Genomic DNA, 23,570 nt, shown 5'->3' on the forward strand with positions numbered 1-23,570 from the left:
TTTTGCCGCCAAAACAGCCCTGACCCGTCGAGGCATGGACTCCGCTAGACCTCTGAAGGTCTGCTGTGGTATCTGGCACCAAGCCGTCAGTAGCAGATCCTTTAAGTCCTGTATAAGTTGCGAGGTGGGGCCTCCGTGGATCGGACTTGTTCGTCCAGCACATTCCACAGATGCTCCATTGGATTGAGATCTGGAGAATTTGGAGGCCGAGTCGACACCTCCAACTAGTTGCCATCCGAATGATGTAAAAGAAAACGGGATTCTAAGGTACATTTGAACAAAATGTATAAAATGTACAAAATTTATTTGCGATTAATCACAATTCAATATTTTAATTGACTGACAGCCCTTCAATAGACATGACGTGACTGGTCCCTAGGGAGGAGGGGTGTGTGTGGGGTGTTTCTAGTGTGTGTTTGTGTGTGTGTGTGTGTGTGTGTCAGCAGTAGGCAGACAGACTCAGCAGACTGATGAAGAGCAGAGTTGAGGAGGAAAAGACCTGAAGAGAGAGAGAGAGAGACTTATCAGCATCCCAGTTCAGCTCCACCAGCAGCACTGAGTCAGTCAGTCAGTCAGTCAGTCAGCTGCTTCTGCTCACAACCCGTCAACACAGCCCACCAGTAGCTGCTACAGTCAGCCGGTACTCACTCCTGCTGCAGAGTTTCCACTGCTGTCCAGTCTCAGAGTGCTGCTGTTCAGCTGGACCCAGAATGTTGTGTAGTCCTGGACCAGAGTGGCACTGCCATGTCAACATCAACGACAACGACAACAAGGACACGAGTTAATGAATGATGTGGGAGATCAACAAGTATTGTATGAAAGTATTATAAAGATGTGAGGCTGTTTGATGGATCCTTGTCAGTGGCATCCAGCTGCAGTACCACTAATGACCACTAGACTGCACAGATTTATGATAGTTTATAGGTTAGAGCAGCCTCAACCACTGGGCCGCGGCCCACTGGTGGGCCTCAGAGAGCCACCTAGTGGGCCGCGAAGGTGCTGCCAAATAGTTAGATTAACCGCTATTCTGTATTTGTGAGGTTATTGCGGGCTCACTTTTAAAGCTAGAGTGAAGATACTGGCATCATATGAAATTAGTAAACCTAAGGACTCCATCGGTACCAACCATGTCATGCTAGCTTGTCGGGAAGGAGGTTAAATAACGCTCCAAACTTACACTGATTTTTGGCGAGGAAAAACTGCCATGGCCATTTTCAAAGGGGCCCCTTGACCTCTGACCTCCAGATATGTGAATGTAAATAGGTTCTATGGGTACCCACGAGTCTCCCCTTTACAGACATATATGTCACAGATGCAGTGACACAAAATCAAGCACTTTTTGAAACCAGTAAAAGCGTGTGGTGAGGAAATATGACCCTGAATACTTTGGATTCATAATGCCAGGCAGTGATGGGTGAGAGTAAGCTGAATATCTATGTGGGTCATTACACCTGACAGTGGCATAACACATTGTTTCATAGCTCATTTATTTGGGAAGGTGGTCCTCAGAAAATTTTTAACAATCGGAAGTGGGCCTCGAGTTACAAAAGGTTGAGAATCCCCGGGCTAGAGGGAAGACCCCCAAAAGTGCTTTAGTTTTTGAGATACCCCTACCGGAGGTAGAACAAAGCACAACAATGTTTTTTTTATTTTCTCTTAGGTTTCCTACATATGAAATGGATTCTTGTATAAAAATATTTTACTGCAAAAGTAGTTAAATTGACAGATATTGTGACATAACCCATAACTAAAATAAGTGCAAAATAAAGCCCGGCCGAATCGGAGATGGTACACCAAAACTCATGTAACTTCAGAATGCTAGCTCTGATTGAGTGTTCCTCTACATGTGTGAAGAAACAGAATGTGAATATATTGATGCATTGAGGAAATACAGACACATAAGTACAATAAGCGGAAATATCAAATATGAAGGTCTATGATGAATGTATTCCTTTACTTTTAGGTAGCTTTGGCTGGGATTGTCCCAGAAACACCAATCAGGATTTGCTGGAATGGTATGACTGTGCCGAATCCAGCAATATATGATATGTAACTGTAGCAAGTATGGTCAGTAGTCTACATTAAGAAATGTATGACGTGTTCCAAGCATGAAATGGGGGAAAATGGCATGTCTGCAGTCAATAGATACTTAAACATACACTTCAACCAGGGATAAATTGTAACACACCACTTATTGAAAGTTTTGTATCAACTTTAATTTAAGGAGTGTGTAAATGTTCTTGATGCAAAAATAATAATTTGCACTTAAACTTTTAAGTATGAATACATAACACTCATATAAACACAAAATGTTCCCTGGCCTATTTTTTTTTTGTTGCTTTTTCCATCTTTTGAATGCAGCATGTCCTTCCACAGTTATTAGTGAACGTTTCAGAGGTTTGCTTTCAGAAGTTTGGACTTTGGTTTAAGGAAATAGTTTAGTCAGCAAGGAATCATGTGTGTGTGTGTGTGTGTGTGTGTGTTTGTGTGTGAGTGCAACTGTGTCTACCTGAAGTAAATATCTCCGTAGTTACTGTTGCTAGGCGCCTCCCAGGTCAGCTGCACTTTCCTCCTCTTGACTCTTGACGCCTGACTAACACTCGAGTTCTGCACACACAAAAACACACAGATTGGTCCTCACAAAGATAGAAACATAAGCCCCCCTTCTCTTTGAATTACTGTTTTACAGTTTTCTCCACCAAACATTTCAGTTTGCTACTCAAAAAGAAAAGAGAGAAATATTTTTAGTAGATTATAAGAAATGATGTTCATTTGAAATGTAGCATTCACACACACATACCTCCATGTTTTTACAGTGCACGGCCGTAAACAGGGTGGTGTTGATGTTGGTGAACTTTCCTACAGGCCAGAGCAGAGCTGGAAGCAGGAAACAGAGACTTCATTTCACACAGGTGTTGTGGTAAAAATCTGTTCCCATAAAACCTAAATTCCCTCACTATGTTCCACTAAAGAGGGTGGCAGACATTAACGGTTATTTTTTTTTACCGTGTCCCTGCCTGCTCCTGGCCTGTAACAAGAAACCCTGGAACTCTGTGGAGCTGTTCTTCACCACCTCCACCGTCACTGCAACAAGAGAGTGAGGAAGGATCCCTGTTAATATGAGGCAGACTGAGAGCAGGAGGCAGAGAGGGGCATCATGGGAACATGAGAGAAGAGTGTGTTATCAGGAAGAAGAAGGAGGAGGAGGAGGAAGGAAAGGAGCTTTTGAATTAAAATAAAATAAATGAAAAAAAAGTACGTGCAGCTAGTCCTGCTTATTGACAGAAACGTGTTCACTGACATCTGATGGAGGTGGTGGAGAGAAGTCAAAGTGAGTTCCTGTAAACATGACCTTTGACCTCTGAACTGTTACACAACACCACCCCTGGGATGGAAGGCGGGGTCATGGTGAATTAGAGGGGAGTACAAAGTGATGGATGGGGGAAGGGAGAGCATGAGGAGGAGGAGTAGAAGAGAAGTGGGATAACACAGAGGAATACATGAACACATGGAGTTAGTCATGCCATGAAGGAGACTGTGAGATGAAACGCACGCTAAGCCCATTTATTAAAGGCTTTGTAATTTTGGCAAAACATTGTGTCACTTCGAAGGACAGCTCACATTCAAACGTGTATGTATTGTAGGAAGACGCCACCGCAGTAATGGCGGCTTGGTTACTTCCGGCATTTCGCCGAATTTGTCCATATCTTATTGAAAAATGTGTTCAACTTAAAGGAACTATTTGTAACTTTCAGAAATGCTTATTAACAGCAACACCTGTAGCTGTTAAGTCAACTAAAGTCAGCGTCGGGCTCGCGCTTGCTCGCTCTACATAGACATGAACGAGCATCGCTCAAAACAGTGAAGCGACACACGTCAGCTAAAACCACAATATCACTCTATATTTCAGCTGCTTGGCAGTAATGTTAGCTGACCAGACGAAGGTCTCTCCATGAATCAATGCTGATCCTAGTGTTGGCTTTTCCTGCCTCAGCCTCCTCTGCTGAAGCAGGAAAAGCGGGTCGGTGCCGGGGCTTAAGCAGGAAGAGAAACATAATCGCTTCCCGACTGCGCCAGCAGGAAGACACCGGCACCCGGTCGGAGACGATAACGTTTCTCTCTGCGGAGCCCCGTCACTTCACAAGACACGGAAAACCTCTGTTGGTCTGGAGGAGCTACAGCAGTTATTTCTGCACAAACATCCACTGTACATTCACTAGATATTCTCAGAGCTAAACTAACTCTCCTGCAGTGTGAAGTGAGCGCGCGTTCACGTCTAGAGGTGGAGCGAGACAGCGAGAACACGCGCTATGTAAGTGAAGGCAAGCAGGCAGAGGAGGAGAGACTCCAGCCACATGCGAGTGCGCATATGCAAGCGCGCATATGCAAGCGCGCATATGCAAGTGCGCATGGGATCCCGACCCGGTACATTTATACGCTTAAAAAGTTACAAACAGTCCCTTTAACTCAACCTGATTGAGCCACCTTTACCACTCGGTTTAGGTATGTTATGCTAAAACAAATCCACTAGATGTCGCTGTGTCTTTAAATAGCATGTCTTTTCAGTCCGCCACCTTACAGGAAGTTGGCAACAAAAAAGTCACTCCAGACATGAGTACTCATTTTCAAAGGTAGGCAAATTTTTTGCCATGAAATGAAAAACTTCTGATCATCAATTGCTGTTAATATGATACATTGGATGTTATTCTATTATATATGCTGAAATAATTTCAGAAGTATGATATTTTACTCTCTAAACATGTGCAACCAAATGGTTGAATTGCCATTTAGTGGTAAAAGCAGTGATTTTAAGATAACACATTTTGGATTTTTATGAAATAAAAAAAACGATGAACATTCACTGTGGTTAATCTAATTTGTTAATATTATATATTTAATGTTATTCCATTATATATTTGATGAAAAAATATATTAGTATGATTTTTCACCATTTCTGGGATGTTTTCAATGTACTGTATGTAAATATCTAGAATAAATACGTGGAAATAATACTACTAATTCCAAATTGACATATGTTGGTACACTGAATACTAGCATTATAACAGTACGTGGGTTATGAATTTGATTTAATTCTTTCTGTTTTACAAATAATGGAATACTTTTCTGGCCTAGACGCACAAAAAACATTTGTATGATGTACAGAACATGTTAAATAGAATCACATAAAGCAAAAGATTCCTGACAGCGTTGTAGTGGACAGATGTACCCGTGATGACTCCACCGGGCCTGTAGGCGCCACCAGATGTAGACAGTGTGAACGGCGGGCTGCTGGTGGAGGGGGTGAAGGGCGGGTGTATGGGCATCATGTTGCCACAGGAGAGCGCCACTGAGCCGTTAGGGAAACACACACACTTCTCCACGCAGCACACACACACCACGGCTAAAAGCAACATCATGGCTTTAAGAGGCATCTGAAACACACACACAGGAAACAGCATTATTTAGTGGAGAACATGGGCTGGAATAAATGTCTGATATGCATGTGGCATAAAAATACAAACTTTTTCTCTCTGGTGAAAAAATAGATGGTGAAATCAGGTCTTTAACAAATGCTTGCAATGGTTATTCCTCCTAGAGGAACAAGAAGTAACCAACGTAACACCAGTAGCATGATAGATGGACCAGAAACCATTTATTAACCATTTAACTATCTATCTAAATAATGTTTATAGATGCTTTACACAGTATTTATTAACCATTTAACAAGGTATTATAATCATCATTTTTTAACTTTATAATAGCTATCCAAATAATGTTTTACAAACCAATTATTAACAATTAACAAAGTGTTACAAATATCTACCTATGTAATGTATATAGATGTTTCACATTCAGTTTCTCAAAGGTTTACAAATCATTTCCTAATCATTAACAGATACTCAATATAGTATATATAAAATGTTATAATGTGTGCAACAATTAACTGTTAAAATAACATCAATTATTATTTTTATATATATATATACATATATATATATATATAAGATTGTTGTTTGTTAACAGTAAAATAACTATTAACTAATTTTTTACTATAAATTTACCATTTATAAATGATATTATAGAGTGTTACCGGAACATGCTGCTCTAACATTGATGCATCAGTGTTAAACGTCTAATAATGTCAGACAGGTAACAGGTAACTTTTGTAATTTTTTTCTGGTAATACTTCTGTATTGTTCCTTAAGTAGGATGTAGAATGCAGGACTTTTATTTGTATTGGGCTGTATGTATTATTTACATTGCTGTGCTGGTACCTTTACTGAAGTTCTTCCACCTCTGTCCAGAGAGAACAGTGTGGCTCACTGATCTGTTTTAACGGAGCTCTATGGTACAGAGGAAGAAGAGATATCAGGCTTTAGATACACACACAATACTTGTTGGCAGATACATTCAGCGTTGGTTTAGTCGTGGTAAAAGAAGAAAAATACAGAATATTGCCAGCTTTGTTCCTAATGCAACAGTAAAAAGCAGTTGGGCTACGCTGAATTGAGTTCGTACCTACATTAAAGCTACTTTATGAAAAGGTCATCTCAATGGGTCAATGGTCTGACCGCAAGAACATTTGATTACACAAAATGCAAATATGATGCAATTCAATTCAATTCAATTCAATTTATTTTTTGTACAGCGTCAAATCACAACAGAAGTTATCTCAAGACGCTTTATATATAGAGCAGGTCTATGACCGTACACCATAGTTTAAAGACCCAACAAGATCCACCAAGCGCGCTGTGGCCAGGAAAAACTCCCCGATTACTGGGAAGAAACCTGGAGCAGAACCGGGCGCAGGGCAGGCGGCCATCTGCCGAGACCGGATGGGGGGATAGATAGATAGATAGATAGAGAGAGAGAGAGAGAGAGAGAGAGAGAGAGAGAGAGAGAGAAGCAGCCAAAATAGTAGCCTAGCAGCTGTAATAGCTAATACAAGTAGGACTGATAACACAAAACCAATAGTGGTGGATGGAAAGAGTGATAATACAACTATCGGAATTGATGTCATTGGGTCGTCCTCAGACGGGCTTTCAAGCGGAGCTTCCAGCTGTCTCAGTCCACCATACATCTGGCTAGCTCGCCAACACTGTCCAGCATCTCTCCTCAGTACGTCCATGTGTGTTGGTATGGGACGTCCCTGTGATCGATGCCCGTGCGTTGGTTCCCGCAGCATCAGCATGCTTGCTGGGAGTTCTTGATGTCTTTGGCAGTGACCGAGAAGTGTTATTCTCCAGGCTGCCAGTTTGTCACTAAGTGTTGGTAATCCAGCAATAGCATGGCCATTAGTATGCCCATATTTGTGAACGTTTTAAGCCATTAATACTAACACAAATACTACTAATAACATTACTTCCTTTAAAAAATATTTAACTTTTATTTTATTTCTTTTTATATATATATATATATATATATATACAGACGTAGGCAAAGTTGTTGGTAACGTTCCGTTAAAGAGAGAAAAACCCACAATGGTCACTGAAATAACTTGAAACTGACAAAAGTAATAATAAATAAAAATTTACTGAAAATGAACTAATGAAAATCAGATATTGTTTTTGAATTGTGGTTCAACAGAATCATTTTAAAAAACAAACTAATGAAACTGGCCAGGACAAAAATGATGGTACCCCTAGAAAAGATGTAAAATAATGTGACCATAGGGACATGTTAAACTAAGGTGTGTCCTGTAATTAGCATCACAGGTATCTTCAAACTTGTAATCAGTTAGTCTGCCTATTTAAAGGGTGAAAAGTAGTCACTGTGCTGTTTGGCATCATGGTGTGTACCACACTGAACATGGACCACAGAAAGCTAAGGAGAGAGTTGTCTCAGGAGATCAGAAAGAACATTATAGACCTTCATGTTAAAGGTAAAGGCTATAAGACCATCTCCAAGCAGCTTGACGTTCCTGTGACTACAGCTGCACATATTATTCAGAAGTTTAAGGTCCATGGGACTGTAGCCAACCTCCCTGGACGTGGCCGCAAGGGGAAAATTGATGACATATTGAAGAGACGGATAATACGAATGGTAACCAAAGAGCCCAGAACAACTTCCAAAGAGATTAGAGGTGAACTCCAAGGTCAAGGTACATCAGTGTCAGATCGCACCATCCGTCACTGTTTGAGCCAAAGTGGACTTAATGGAAGACGACCCAGGAGGACACCAAATCATAAAAAAGCGAGACTGGAATTTTCCAAAATGCATATTGACAAGCCACAAAGCTTCTGGGAGAATGTCCTTTGGACAGATGAGACAAAACTGGAGCTTTTTGGCAAGTCACATCAGCTCTATGTTCACAGACGCAAAAATGAAGCATCCAAAGAAAAGAACACTGTACCTAATGTGAAACATGGAGGAGGCTCGGTTATGTTATGGGGCTGCTTTGTTGCATCTGGCACAGGGTGTCTTGAATCTGTGCAGGGTGCAATGAAATCTCAAGACTATCAAGGCATTCTGGAGCGAAATGTGCTGCCCAGTGTCAGAAAGCTTGGTCTCAGTTGCAGGTCATGGGTCCTCAAACAGGATAATGACCCAAAACACATCTAAAAACACCCAAGAATGGCTAAGAACAAAACATTGGACTATTCTGAAGTGGCCTTCTATGAGCCCTGATCTAAATCCTATTGAACATCTGTGGAAGGAGCTGAAACATGCATTCGGAGAAGGCACCCTTCAAACCTGAGACAGCTGGAGCAGTTTGCTCACGAGGAGTGGGCCAACATACCTGTCGACAAGTGCAGAAGTCTCATTGAGAGTTACAGAAATCACTTGATTGCAGTGATTGCCTCAAAAGGTTGTGCAACAAAATATTAAGTTAAGAGTACCATCATTTTTGTATAGGCCAGTTTCATTAGTTTGTTTTTTTAAATGATTCTGCTGAACCATAATTCAAAAACAATATCTGATTTTCATTAGTTAATTTTCAGTGAATTTTTATTTATTATTACTTTTGTCAGTTTCAAGTTATTTCAGTGACCATTGTGGGTTTTTCTCTCTTTAACGGAACGTTACCAACAACTTTGCCTACGTCTGTATATATATATATATATATATATATATACTTAATTTTTTCCCCTTTTTTTTGAGGTTGTTTCCTATATGCAATTTACAGTTCGTAATTACAATAGTTTATAAACCAATTTTTAAGTAATTGAGCTTAGAGACGAACACAATAAGTACACTGGAGAATACAACATCAGCATTCAAAATTGAAATAAAATTAAATAAATAATTAATTAATTACAAATAGAATAAAATAATTTTAAAAGTAATAATAATAATAATAATAATAAATTAAATAAACAAATAAGTTATTTGTTGGGGTGGAGGGGGGGGGGGGTGCAGAGATATCGCAATATCATTTACATGGGCACACACATGCATCTGCCTTCAATTGTAAGGTCACTTTTTTTAATTTCTGGTTGCAAAGTTTTATTCAGGGGCAGAAAGTCCTGCTTGGAAAATTAATAATAATAATGTGAATTTGGTCGCTTCTTCCAGCAATAAATTCTGGGTGTTTCTCATTCTCATTTAAATACAGGCATCAAACTATATCTAAACTTATGAAGAAAAACAGTCTTTTTTGTGACATACCACTATTGATAACTGTGATATTTAAAAATGAAATACTGATATCATGTTAATAATACACATATGATAGTAAACTCACAATTAGTAAAGTTAGAGATGAATTTGAATGATCAAATTTTCTATAGATATTGTGATAATATTGTTATCATGACTTCTTTTGGCCACAATAATTATGTAGTGAAAATCTGATATTACAGTCCCTATCCTAAATGTTGGCAAATTGAATGTTCACAGCACGCTGAGGTACGCCTGGATGGTAGGAAGAGAGTTAGAAACCTGCAACACTACGGTACGCTTTGAGAAATGTATACAACAAGGTCGAGCATACGACATTATTATAGCACTCAGGCATGTATTGAAAGTTCCAGTGCAGATAATAATTACACGTTCATAACCGGTTTGCCTTTTATTCCTCTGGAATATGGAAATGTCAGCAAAAGAGAACTTCTTTCCTGTTTATCGAACCTATTATTGGATTCACTTCACACTAACTTCAACTGTTCATTTTAAACCGACATCAAAATGTTGACACACTCCTGGTACGATCACGCTGCCATTTACAAACCGTTAGAAAACACCTGTAGAAGCACAGACAAAAGAGTTCCAGCTTTGGAATTGTACTTAGAGTGACTAACCCTTAAGTCAAATTTGATTTAAATGTCATATATTTATATCTCATAACACAGGTTGTTATAAAACAAAAATATTAAAAAAAAAATATTTCCCAATAAATTTTAATTTTTTTTCCCCCTGTATTTCAAAATGACAGGAAAATCATGTTAAAATTACAAGAATGAACTGTTTATTGAAATGTGTCATGTGTTTTAACAAAAAACAAAATCTGTATAAATGGAATACATTAAAGATCTGTTTTTTTAAAAGCATTTGCATGCTAATTTTAACCATACAAATAAAGTATTCTTTATTGATAAAAGTAGCAGCATTTTCTGTAATTTTACAAAAAATACTTTTGTTATACAGATATATATATCACTGTCAAATACATCAAAAATACTGTTAATAATCCATTTAAAAAGCGTATAACTGCAAGAAAATATATGCCTAAATAAAAGAAATATTTTTGTCATTTTGCAGAACTACTTTACATACATAAACTGAAAAAAACCACAGGTATTGACTATGCTATCAAAAACTGCATTTTAACAGATTCTCCTCTTTATCTCTACATTTGTATTAATTTAAAGATTTGATTGTTAAATAAGTGCATTTCAAACTGTGTATAACCATTTTAAAAAAGTTATTAACTGTGTTTTATGCTTGCTTACGTTTACATGATTTGTAAATCAAGCATAAATTACCCGTCATCAACATTCCCCAATACACAGAAAAAGCTATAGGTGATGTGTTTAGTCCAGATGGAGGTACTCACCTTGTCTGTGGAGCTGTTGGCCTTTACCTGCAGATACACAGGGATCCTCTCTCTCTATATAAATGTAACTACCTGGAGCTCCTCTTACTGGATCCACAGAGAGCCTTGTGGAGACCAGTTCAGATGAGTAATTAGTGTGCATTCATGTGTCTCATTTGGTTTCACCAAGGAGTCACCCACTGGGATCCCAGCTCTTGTAACCATGACAATGTTAATTGTGCATGGTGAGGGGAGGTGAGTCAATTATGACACTCTCACGTACACACACAGCAGAGGAAACAGGTCATGTTTCATGTGAGAGCTTAATTAGGACCCACAGTTAAATTCTCCTTCATTCATAGAGTATATAACCATTCATCTCCTCTATACGAACTCAGCTTCAATTACCATGGTTAAGGTGGCAACCACTGAAATTAAAGCTTTTCACTCATACTTTCAGTTGCTTGGGTTTCAGGTCTTGTTACCTTGTTATTCAATAGTCCCATGCTCTCTTCAATAGCTCCATGTTCTTTAGATTACCAGCCTTTCAGTAGGTCCTTGTGTTTCCAGTGTTTGTCACCAAGTGGAGCAGAAATCACAGGTCAGACACAGATGCTTGTCAAAAACTGCTGATCTTTTATTCTTTACGTGTGATACAGTGAACAGCAGCAGCTCTGTGACTACTGTAACGACAGGTAAACAACACTCCGACAGTCAAGTGTATACACAGTGTAGATGAGAGTTTGGCACAGACGGTTTGCACCGGCAGCCACAGTCCTGCTTCCTCAACTGTTTGTGCCGTGTTTGTACTGCCCTTCTATTCTCAGGCCAGCATCTCCAGTGATGTACTTTCATTTAACTCCTCGTTGAACCGTCACATCTGAGATGTCTACGGGAGTAGAATCAGGTGTTCAGACGCTACTGCGTCTGAAAATTTGCATACTTCACATGGTATGTTTCCAGTACTGAATATGTGAAAAAAAAAGTTGATTGAAAGATTTGTGTGGCTCCAAAAGGAAAGCCATGTGAGGAGATGCTGCGGTTAGCTGGATCAGATGGTCACAATGAAGAAGCAGCAAGCTTTTCGGTGCTGTGTTGATAAAGTCGCACCAGTAAAGTTGGGAGTAACTCTCTTACATTAGTCAGTCTAGGGTAGCAGGCTGTGTTGGGTCTGTACATTGCGTAAATACATATTTTTTAAGTGGCAGAAGTATAGTTACATATCAGCATGGCACCAGTGGTAGTATAGGGCTGTATATGTATAGCAGGACCGAGGCTGAGGGAGGACCCTGGTCCAGTCTGTTGCCACAGTAACAACAAAGCTGCCTCTGGGCTTGGATGCACTCTCTTTAGCGGAACATAGCACCTTAAAGCTGCAGTAGGTAACTTTTATAAAAAATGACTTTTTATCATATTTGCTCAAACTGTCACTATATCCTGACAGTAGTACAGATAATCATGTTCCTCTGCCTCTTCTTAGTGCTCCTAACGGCATTTGCGAGATTACGCAGAAGAGTAACAACCAGTCAGAGCCGGCTGTCAATCACTGCTCACGAAGCTCGTGAAAGCCGATCCAACAGTCAAACTAAGAAGCGCTGATTAAGTAAGGGATAATGTACAGCGAGCCGGTCATTGTTGTGAAAGAATCTCATCGCCCTGAAGGGGTTTCTTTCACAACAATGACCCGCTAGCTGTACATTATCACGCTTATTACACGGCTACTTACGAAAGAAATCAATATTTTGACACAAAAACAATCCACAAGAGTCCGACATCAGAGCTGCGCCCATAGCAACGGTCTGCTATACAGAAATTACAGACCGCAGAACGCCATGATTGACCAATCAGAATCGAGTATTCAACACAGCCGTGTAATAAAAGAAGTTTCTCACCATTCTGGTGCAGGAATACGGAAAATCCATGTGTGAAATTTTCCGCGTGACAACCATGCACACCGGTCCCAGTGTGAATTATCCACGTTGTCGTGTTCCGTTTTCGTAAATGAGTTTCCTCTAAAGAGCCTGTGTCCACTCCACACGACAAAAACCAGACAGAGAATGTCTACAAGGCTACATTCAATAATCGGACCCCAAATTTCATGCTAGCGCTAGCTGTTGTAGCTAGCCACGTTCCGTGACCAACATATAACATTAGGAAGTGCCTATCAGCCACATTACCATCTTTATCGTATCTCAGCTGCGTGGCGATCTCAAGCCATGTATTGTCCTTTATTTGGTTGTTGAGGTAGTTGTGTTTGTCGTACATTATTGGGTTTTGAAAAGGGGATGGCCCGTTGTTATTCCCAAACACCAATAGCCCGTTCATTGTTCCGGAAATACACACTCTCCATGTAACAAACAGAAGCACATGGCTAATTACCTCCGCCGAGGCCGAAGGCCTAGGAAGGAGGTAATGTTTTCACCGGCGTTGGTTTGTCTGCTAGCAGGATTACTCCAAAAGTGCGAATTAAATTTTTTGGAGGGGTGAACTGAACTGATGACACGTTGATGACGTATAACCCCGCCTCTTTCCTTCAGAGAGAGAGAGACAGAGAGCAGGGGGGGCAACTTTTTTTCAAATCAACTTGTTGAAATTACAGTTGAGTTGGACCAAAGCACACTTGGTGATTGTAGGAAAGAGTAACGACAGTTTAGGTGAGTTTTATTTTGTTTCTGTTCACTTTGAATGAAGTGTTTTACGATGCTCCGCTACGTACAGCTGATCTCAACATAAACAAAAATACACATGGATGATGGCGTGAGCTGATCGGAGAGGGGGGGCAATCGTACTCGGGCAGCTTGGCGGAGGTCTGCGCTCTGCGAGTGCCATTCTAGTTATTATGTAGAATGATGCCGATCAGTTGGAACAAAGGATTTCACTGATCAAACATAAATTTCCGCAGGAGAGAATCTGCTGAACTCGAGGTCCGTCTGAATATTTTTAACCCGCACGAATGTTCCGCAGGGTTGAGCAAGCATTCATAAGAGTCTACATAAGAGTCAGTTTTTTTAAATTTCCGTGTGAATTTTTCGGATGAAAATCTGTGCTTAGGTGTTCCCTTTAAATATGAATCAATATTCTGTTACTGTAATGCCTATTTCTTGCCTCAAATGTTTCCAGAAACATCTTGTAGTGTACTGTTGTTGTTGCTGTAAAATGAGAAAGTTTGTGACCCGGCAGCCATGTTGAAAACAGTCAAGCCAAAAACCAAGCCACCGCCCACCGGCCGGAGCACTCTCTCGGGGCGCTGAATTCTTGCAAATGCAATTAGGAGCCCTAAAAGGAGGCAGAGGAACATGTTTTTTACACAGATTATCTGTCTTATGTACTACTCTCAGGATAAAGTGAGCAAATATGATAAAAGGTTATTTTTTATTAAAGTTTCCGACTGTTGCTTTTGGAAGTGAGGGAATGGATCGATTACAGACATTTGCTATAGGTAGCATCACTTTTAAAATGGGATGGGAGTTACTTGCAGTGATGGACATAGGGGATGGATGGATGGATGGATGAAGAGTTAAAATGCTGAGTATGACAGTGAGGACAGGAATAAAGAAAAAAATAAAGAGTGGAGGGAGGGTGTTTATTTTGCTCCTTCTTTTATGGAGTTAAGGAAATAGATGGAAGAGAAAGCCCAGTGTGTCCTAAAGCTAGTCTTCACATTGTCCGGGGGAGGAGGAGGAGGAGGTGGTCAGTGAGCAGATTTAGTAGCACGCTGGGTAAATGGCCAGGGGCCTCCGTCAGGTGGAGCATGTCGTGTCATGAAGAGGTTTGGAGCTGTTTTATGCTTCCAGTTCCAGAGCAGGATCTGCAAAACCACTACAGAGGACTCTGAGGAAGCACTGGGAGTCATTCTGATTGGTCATCTTTAGTAGTGATGACACTACTTCGTACAAAAACAAAAATTGTAGGTGTGAGGAAACAAGATTAAAAGGTATAACATTGACAGGTAGGAGGTAAAGCCAGTGACCACAGGTTGACTTTTGACATCAGCGATAGGAGGAAGAGTTACAAGGTTAAAATGAATGTCGTAAGGCCTTACATTGCTAGCAGCAGGCTTTTGTGTAGCACCAATATGAATGTAACGGGACCTTTGGTACCAGTGGTTGAGGTGAGAGGTTACAGTATTGACTTCAGGGTCTCAGGGCCTTACAGGACTGGCAGCAGGCCTTTCTGTAGTACCAATGGGAGCACAGTTTCACCTTTAGGACCAGGGCACAGTTGGCTGTTGGTTTGTCTTGGCAGGAGTCTTCTACTACTACTGATGCTGCTGCTGGGGCTGCCGCCGCTGGATAAACACACAGAAGACACGACAAGTTTGAAATATGTTGGAAAAGTCTAAACGCTCCACTTAACCACTGGACCATATTTTCCCATGTTTTGTATCCAAGTGACTAATGGGAACAACTAGTTCAGAAAATGGCTTGATAACATGCTTGCGTTCTGTCTGGTGGTACTGATTTAAGAGAAGTGGGTTCATGACAGAGCGTCTGGAGCACTGATTCATGTATCCATGTGACGGATTGACCATAAAAAGTCTCAAACATTAAATTGTCAGATGAAACTCCGGGTGGCAACCCAAGAACAGATACCGTTGGCATCCGCTCAGGGTCTGAAATCATCAGGACACCCACCACTTTGGCAGGCAGGGAAAACACTGGTGATGGGAATAGAGAACCGTAGTTGTCCGCTTTCTTGGCATCTCATGCCTCCGTGACTATCGATTCCTCTTATTGATGCACAACGACGCATACGCACGCTGTATCATGTTTCAGTTTGTTTGACCGCAGACTAGGCGGAGAGAGAAAAGCACTCAAAAGCATGGCGCTACTGAACCTGAGGAGACCACCCTCTTTTCCCCTGATAGAGCGACACTGTGAACAACAAATCTGTGTTGAAATCAGCAGGAGGAGAGTCAGTAAGGTTAGCTGTTAGCTGTTAGCAGCCGGTGGGCAGCGCAGTCCTGCTTGGTCAAGGGACCCCTTTGAAAATGGCCATGCCAGTTTTTCCTCGTCAAAATTTAGCCTAACTTTGGGGCGTTATTTAGCCTCCTTCCTGACAAGCTTGCATGACATGTTGTTACCAATAGATTCCTCAATGCCCAGACACACCAACTCAACATCAAAGAACTAGCGGCGACGAAGGCCACCAGTCGCGTCACCTTGCGTTGCATCGCCAAAAACATGCAACGACTACAGCCGACGGCCAGTTACAACCGGAAGACCGAGGACGGCGGATACACAAGCCGCTGTTATGATACGAACATGAAACAAAGTGGCGTTTGCTGACCATTTTCTCACTTTACTCACCACTTAGCTTCATTCCAGATGTCGTTTTGAAAATATCCGTGTGTTTGAATGATCAGATGAGATGAAGATGAAAATGAGAAGAGCCTTCAGTGTGTGTCCTCTTGACTTTACTCGTCGGCTTGCTTTCCTCACTTCCGTTTCTCTTCTCGTGCACTAATTCGTTTAAGCTGAACAACCAATCAGAGGGATTTCTCTCACCGACGGGCGCCGCCGCCGATTCAACACGCTGAGTCGGCCGAAAAAACTCTGTCAAAGGCAGACTAGAGCCGAAAAAAAACTACACCGACAGACGCTCACTGGTTTGTCAGGGCCTTTAGGTTTTCTAGTTTCATATAATATCTATAGCTGTAAAGTCTGTAAACTGAATGTCCTACAGCCTCAGAAAGACAGTCAAATCGGTCTAAGTCGGATAATAACAATCTGAGCCTGTTAGCGGCAAAAGCAAGAACTTTTAGTGGACGTAAACTGACGCTCAGGAGTTGCCCCGATACATTACAGCCTGTTTAGCTGCTGCCATCTGCAGTGCTTTCCCTCAATACTGGATTTCAAAAAGTGTTGGAAATAGAGTCCTGGTTGAAAATGACTAAAAGTTACCCTTTAATTCATTAGGGCACTGAAGAAAAACACTTTCTCACAGTGACGCATCTGGGAGTTGATTTCTCCTCCGTTGACGGAGCAGAAAACTCGCTGAAATGGTTGCATCACCTGCAGTAAATGCACGTTTGTTTTTGTACCTGGCGCTTCTGTCGGACAGCTCTGGATGTCACAGCTCTGTCTGGCTTCTGGCCTGAGGGCAGAGTCACAGCTGTGGCCCCGGGTTACCAGCTCCTCCCCCTGGTAACACTTCACCTCACGAACCTGGACGCCACTCCCGCAGGTCTTACTGCACTGTGGGGGGCACAGGAGGGGACATTTTGCTCGACATATTACTGATGATCAGACCAACAGACACTTTATGTAATGAGTAGACATCACACACAGACACGGTGAGAATGATGTATGCACTCAGCCGCTCTGAGATCACTGTGCTTGTGTACTGTGCTGCAGTAGGTGTAGGCATACAGTGAGACGGTTACCTGAGACCAGGATGTGGTGAACCACTTTGAGCAGGGTCTCTGGAAGCAGGAGGAGCTGCTCTCTGGTTTGTTGGTGTGGTCACAGCTGCTGTCTGGAAACTCTTTGAACACACCCCCTTCCAGCCCGGCACACACCACCTGACGCTGGCGAACACCGCGCCCGCACGTAGCATTACACTGGCACACACATACACAACAAACACACAAGAAAACTTTTATATATATATATATATATATATATATATATGTGTGTGTCATTTTGCTGCTGTTAAAGAGACACACATTCCCCCACCAGCGCCCTTCCATGGACTGCTTCTTCATATGTTTACCTGCTGCCATTCCTGTTCCACCCAGTGGGGGGCGCAGTCTCTGTCGCCGCAGGGATAGACGGCCAGCGGGCGCAGCGATTGGTCACACTGCTCCTCTGACATCACTACCCCACCCGATGAGCGACACGTCACTGCACGCGCCATTCTTCCCTCTCCACACACACCGGAGCACTGGCACATATACAGACAGTTTCATTTCATACACTAAAAAGTGTTAAAATGCTGGTGTGTGTGTGTACGTGCACCACGCTGAAGCTGTGTGTGTGTGTGTGTGTTGTTAACTCACAGGTCCCCAGTCAGAAACCGTCCATCGTCTGTCACAGGGCGGTCCTTCACATTCCTGACTTTCTATTGGCTGAGAAGACTTGTTACACAGTCTCATTTCCATGGAGCAACGGACCTCCCGAGCCCGGACACCCCGAGAGCCACAACGCGCTGAGCACTGACACACACACAGTGACACACACAAACATTATGTACACACACACACACGTCTGCAATAGTATTACAGCAGTCCTGTTATTAATAGTATGGGCACCAACTCACACTATCATTAACCGCACTGTTTACATGCATGTACATGGTCTGGGTCTCATTCACATGAACGGAGGAAGGGAAATAACTCTGGATTCGGCCATTAGTTCATTTTACAAATTTAAAAACATATTTTTTTTAAATAAGGGCCATTAGAGTGTTCGTACTGGGAAGTTGATTCACCTCAAAAAAAATTATCCGCTGAGTTACAGACGTCTCTTTCCCAATGTAAGTCTATGGGAAAAAGTATTTTTGGGCCCAATGGCATCACATGATGGACACGGAAGTTGCAGTACCGCCGTTTGGCCACTACGAAGGTTGGGATCAACGACCAGCGCTCTTCCTGGGGGCTTGGGCTGGACGGGAGCCAACTCCCTGTATCTGTAACTCAGCCTCAGACTGTCTTAAGGTGGACAAGCTTTTCTCCTTAAACTGATGAGTTTTTCTCAGCTTTTTAATTAATTATTAGCATTTCTTTTAACCTATAGCGTTAATCGGTTAAAATGCTTAATGTCGGTTAACGGTAAATTATTAACATCCCTAGTTATTATTATTTTTATTCTTTCACTTTTACGTCTTAGAATTAAGTTCTAGTATATTTTTATTTTTTTCAGCTACTGAAAAGATTCCACCAATATTTTGAGTTTGTTTGTTAGTTTGTGTTAATGATGACTGCATAATGCATATTTTAGTATGTGAAATGTCTCATCAATACTGGTGGTGTTGAAATCTTTGAAGCTTTTCATGAACTATATAGGTCAACAGGATGCATGCTGACAGTTCTTGGCCATTGCTTTATGTTCTTACTGCTTTGACCACAACAATATCAGAGAGCAATCTTCAAGATCCCAATCTGAAGTGTGGTACCATGAAAAGACTCGCTACCAATTCGTTCCCCTACACGAGAAACACTGTGGCTTGGTGTATTACCTCAGACCACTCGGACACCTCCCACTGGGGTCCGCAGCTCTGGCCGAGGCAGACCTTCCTATTGGCCGGCTTGTGAAGGTCATGTGACAGACACAGTGAATCGTAGACAGATGAGTCGAGACCGGGCGACAGCATCTTCCAGCAGCGCACGGTACGATACTGAACGCCTTCGCCGCAGGTCCGAGAGCACTCACTCCAACCGCTGGTCTCCCATCTGAGGACAAAAGATGGTGCAGTTGGTACAGTGAGGTCGCACATTTAAAGGACCAATATGTAATATATGTACTGTGATAAACTGTACTGGCTTCTCCGACAACAACGCTACAGCCAGTATGTTCTCCTTTGAAACTTCCATTCCGGTCCGGAACGTCTGTTTTTGTTTGTGTGATGCTGTCAACCGCCCATTTCAACACCCCATCGCCACATACGAAATGACCTATCCAACCTGAAAACGAGCCTCAGCATATCTCTCTGTGGTCCGTGTGCAGCTGGTTATCAAGGCAGCCAGTATTTGGGACACACAGCCGCTGAAGCGATTCTGACTAACGTTACTGCTGGTCAGAGGCTACCGTGGTCGTGTCCAGAAGGTAACCCTCAATTTGCGAAGATTTGCACTAACTGCTATCAGTCACACAAGAGGAGCGGACGGGCCACGGCTCCAATGTTTTGAATTTGGACTGCTGTTACGCTAGCTATTAGTGCTACATATTGTTCCTTTAACACAGTTTCAGCGATATTTGGTGAATAAAACCATTTCAGTCACATTAAAGGACCAGTGTGTAGGATTTAGGAAGGTCTATTTGCAGAGATTGAGAATAATATTCATAACTCTGTTTCCATAATCACCTAAAACTAAGAATTGTTGTGTTTTCGTTACCTTAGAATGGGTCGTTTATATCTACACAAGGAGCGGGTCCTCTTCACAGAGTCCTCCATGTTTCTACAGCAGCCCAGAACGGACAAACCAAACACTGGCTCTAGAGAGAGACTTTCACATTTTTACGTTACCTGAAGGCCACCGTAGTTCTCCGACACGCTTGGAGGGTTATTCAGTTGGTTGCAATCTGAAACCTCACCATTAGATGTCACTAAATCTTACACACTGTACCTTTAAGAGATGGTATTCCTACGTCTGCTAATGTTTTGAATTTTTAGTATGAAATTCTTGTTTGATTAATTAAGGAACATGCATGTGTATGTTGCATTGAACCCCTTCATCTTAGAGTACCGGGGTCAGGTCTGCAGGGGGCATTGAGTTGGGGGATGATTGATGTGCATTCCCGCCTGACACAGTGTCTTTTCTGTAACTACCACTAGGGATCGTCAATGATAGAAATGTTCAAATCCTGCACATACCTTTTTGCAAAGGAAAATACTTACTAGATACTGTATCTATAATTTAGTAGATCACTTTAACCTGACATGTCCAAGGCATGCCGTCGCTACTGAAATGTATTTGCTTTTATGATCTCTAACACGAGAAAATCATCACTCCTTTGCAAATGAAACTGTGCCAACGTCTGACGAAATCCACATCAAAGTTTTAGTTCAACAAACCTGTCTGTCAGTCAGTCAGTCAGTCAGTCAGTCAGTTAAATCAGTAAGGGCAGTACCTCGGAGGACATTCCTTCCCAGTGCAGAACTCATGTGTGGGCTCAGGTCTGGTCAGAGAGTCACAGTAACTGTCATCCACTTCAGTACCATCATATCGGACACAAAGGGCATAGCTAGTGGTGATACCTGGCAACACACACACAAACACATAAAGGTCAACAACATACAATCCAGTGCAGTACATACAGTACACGGTACTGTATGTGCAGCTGATACAGGACAATAATAGAACACTGCTCCATCATTTTCTCTGTTAGAACACCTCGTTGTTCATCATCACACTAATACAACGGACACTTGACAAAGAATAAGGAGAGAGGTGTGTTAACATTTCTAACATTAGTAATCAGTTTCACCAATGAGAGTTAACTGGTGATGCAGTGTGATGTGTTGCTGCACACTGATTTAGAACCCTGTTTGGTAGCACTTTATAATTTTATAATAACCATCATATATAAATGGTAAATTGATAGTTAATTAAACTTAGTTAATAGTTATTTTACTGTTAACAAACAATGAAATGATAATTAATAATGTTTACTAATTATTAGTCATGCTATAATTTATTTTAACAGTTTATCGTTGCACACATGACAACATCTTATATACAATATTGAGTATTTGTTAATGATTATGAAATGATTTGTCGCTCTTTAAGAACTTCTTTGTAAACCACCTATAAACATTACATAGATAGATATTGATAACACTTTGTTAATGGTTAATAACTGGTTTGTAAACCATCTATAAACATTATTTGGACGCTATTATAAAGTTGCTTCGGATGATTATAATACCTTGTTAAATGGTTAATAAATACTGTGTAAAGCATCTATAAACATCATTTAGATATAGTTAATACCTTGTTAAATGGTTAATAAATACTGTGTAAAGCATCTATAAACATTATTTAGATAGATAGTTAATACTTCGTCAGTGGTTGATAATTGGTTTCTGGTCCATCTATCTATGTAATGTTTATAGATGCTTTACAAATAATTTCTTAAAGGTTTACAAATTATTCGGTAATCATTAATAAATACTTAATATATAGTATGTAAAATGCTATAATGTGTGCAACAGTAAACTGTAGTTTACTAATGTAATCAGAATGTAATTGATATTGTTTCTTATCAGCTATGATTCAATATATAATTTATAAACTAATTATATCATATTACACAAACTAATGATAAAAAAATGAATTTATAGCATTGCTAATAATTAGTAAACATGGTTAATTATCATTTAAGTGTTTGTTAACAGTAAAATAACTATTGATTTATCAATATACCATTTATAAATGATGGTTATTATAATGTTATACTGTGGTCTGGAACTCTGTCTGAGGAGTCCTGATATGCAATATGACCCCTTCAGTACCAGCCGACCACACACCCATACTGTATGTTCTATAGCTGCATTATCAGTACTAATAGAAATCAGTGTGGGTATCATCATACTGGTGTACTTGCATGTTGTAAATGTGTTTACCTGTTGTACAGGTTGAGCTGCAGGGTGCGTAAGCAGAAAGCTTCCAGCGATACATGTCTGCCAGACTGATATCTGGGTCCAGACCCACATCAAAGTCATTACTGGAGAGAGACAGAGACACGCAGGCACATTTTGAAACCTGATATTTTCCAGTTCAGTTTATAAAAACCCAGTAATGTAACAATTATGATGGTAAAGTATTGCTCATTATAAACTATAAGCAAGGAATAAATGGATGATAATAAGCTGTAGAAATTGATTTGGTATAAATGTGTAGTGAATGGCATCTTATAGCATGACGGTTCCCTTCAAGCAAATACTGGATGTGTTCGACAGCTGTTGCCTCATACCTCTCTGTGTTGGCTGCCTGGACTGCAGGCACCTGTTGCAGCTGTACCAAGACGGCTCCGGGTGTGTCTGAGTGTGTGCCCGTTTCTGGGTGTGTAACAGAGTGTGTGTCAGTAACCGTGAGCATTTCCAACTGAGGGTCTGAGTGTGTTTCTGTGTCTGTGGCAGACGACGTTTGCACACGTGTTTCTGCCGGCGACTGTGGCTCGGCGAGTGTGTGTTTAACGGAGTGTGTGTTTGACTGTGTGAGGGAGTGTGTGTCCGAGTGTGTGTGGTTGTAATGCAAGTCCTCCAGGAGCAGACAGGGGGCGTCTTCTGGCAGGGCTGCAGAATGAACACTCTGACTACCTGTGAATGGATAGAAACAGATGAATGACTCTAAAAGACCCACTTAGACCCAGATTTGTCTTTTTTTTAGGGGGGAGTTCAGGGGTTCTTTATGTGGAGATAGCAGGTCAGCAGTAGATGTCACATAGGAGTGGTGTACATCATCTGAAAGCTGGGAACCTGAAGATTAATTTTGAGAGGCAGCACTCTGTGTCAAGTTGTTCTAGTCATTAATCAGAGATAACCATTGTGTTTTGGTTAGGCACCTATTCAAATGTTGAAAGTTTAGGTCTTAGAACATGATGATAGAAGTATATCATGGCCATTTCCATGCTCACTCATAAGTTGTTGCAATTTTTGGGTTGATACCATTTGTTACACAGATTTGGTGCTACATTTTACCATTTTTTATCTCTTTAAAATTGATAAAAATGATCAATAATCCCTCCAAAATATCACATTAAGACACCAAGACCTTGAGGAACACCATAGAAAAAGCCATGCTGTCATTTGGTAACAAAAACTTTTGTCATTTGGAGATTTCTGCAAGAAAGTTATTTTTCGCCGATTGGATGGCGAGCACTTCTGTTGAGTAAACTGCTCAGAAACCCCCTTATTGTCAATCTAGCTAGGA

At 41.1% G+C, this 23,570-nt stretch overlaps 2 protein-coding genes across 2 annotated transcripts in view; both read right to left on the bottom strand.

The window, feature by feature from the left end:
• Positions 1-323: 323 nt before the first annotated feature.
• LOC119497949 (putative ferric-chelate reductase 1) lies at positions 324-12,695 on the bottom strand. Its single transcript, XM_037786392.1, has 8 exons — positions 11,461-12,695; positions 6,276-6,344; positions 5,228-5,432; positions 3,007-3,084; positions 2,801-2,877; positions 2,510-2,607; positions 649-739; positions 324-499 (listed from the first exon to the last, which is right to left on the bottom strand). Exons 3-8 carry the CDS (start codon positions 5,430-5,432, stop codon positions 440-442), a joined length of 609 nt encoding a protein of 202 aa, XP_037642320.1. The 5' UTR covers positions 6,276-6,344; positions 11,461-12,695; the 3' UTR covers positions 324-439.
• Positions 12,696-14,539: 1,844 nt separating this feature from the next.
• si:ch211-267e7.3 (ADAMTS-like protein 2) overlaps positions 14,540-23,570 on the bottom strand; it is a 28,157-nt gene continuing 19,126 nt past the window's right edge. The window contains exons 12-20 of the mRNA XM_037788790.1: positions 22,612-22,957; positions 22,262-22,362; positions 20,767-20,893; positions 19,154-19,367; positions 17,976-18,131; positions 17,690-17,860; positions 17,361-17,537; positions 17,019-17,172; positions 14,540-15,263 (exon numbers count right to left, since the gene is read on the bottom strand). Of these exons, the coding sequence (XP_037644718.1) occupies positions 15,109-15,263; positions 17,019-17,172; positions 17,361-17,537; positions 17,690-17,860; positions 17,976-18,131; positions 19,154-19,367; positions 20,767-20,893; positions 22,262-22,362; positions 22,612-22,957 (1,601 nt within the window). The 3' untranslated portion in view covers positions 14,540-15,108. The remainder of the gene's footprint in view (positions 15,264-17,018; positions 17,173-17,360; positions 17,538-17,689; positions 17,861-17,975; positions 18,132-19,153; positions 19,368-20,766; positions 20,894-22,261; positions 22,363-22,611; positions 22,958-23,570) is intronic.

This window comes from Sebastes umbrosus, chromosome 12, assembly GCF_015220745.1.
Source record: "Sebastes umbrosus isolate fSebUmb1 chromosome 12, fSebUmb1.pri, whole genome shotgun sequence".
Classification (NCBI taxonomy): domain Eukaryota; kingdom Metazoa; phylum Chordata; class Actinopteri; order Perciformes; family Sebastidae; genus Sebastes; species Sebastes umbrosus.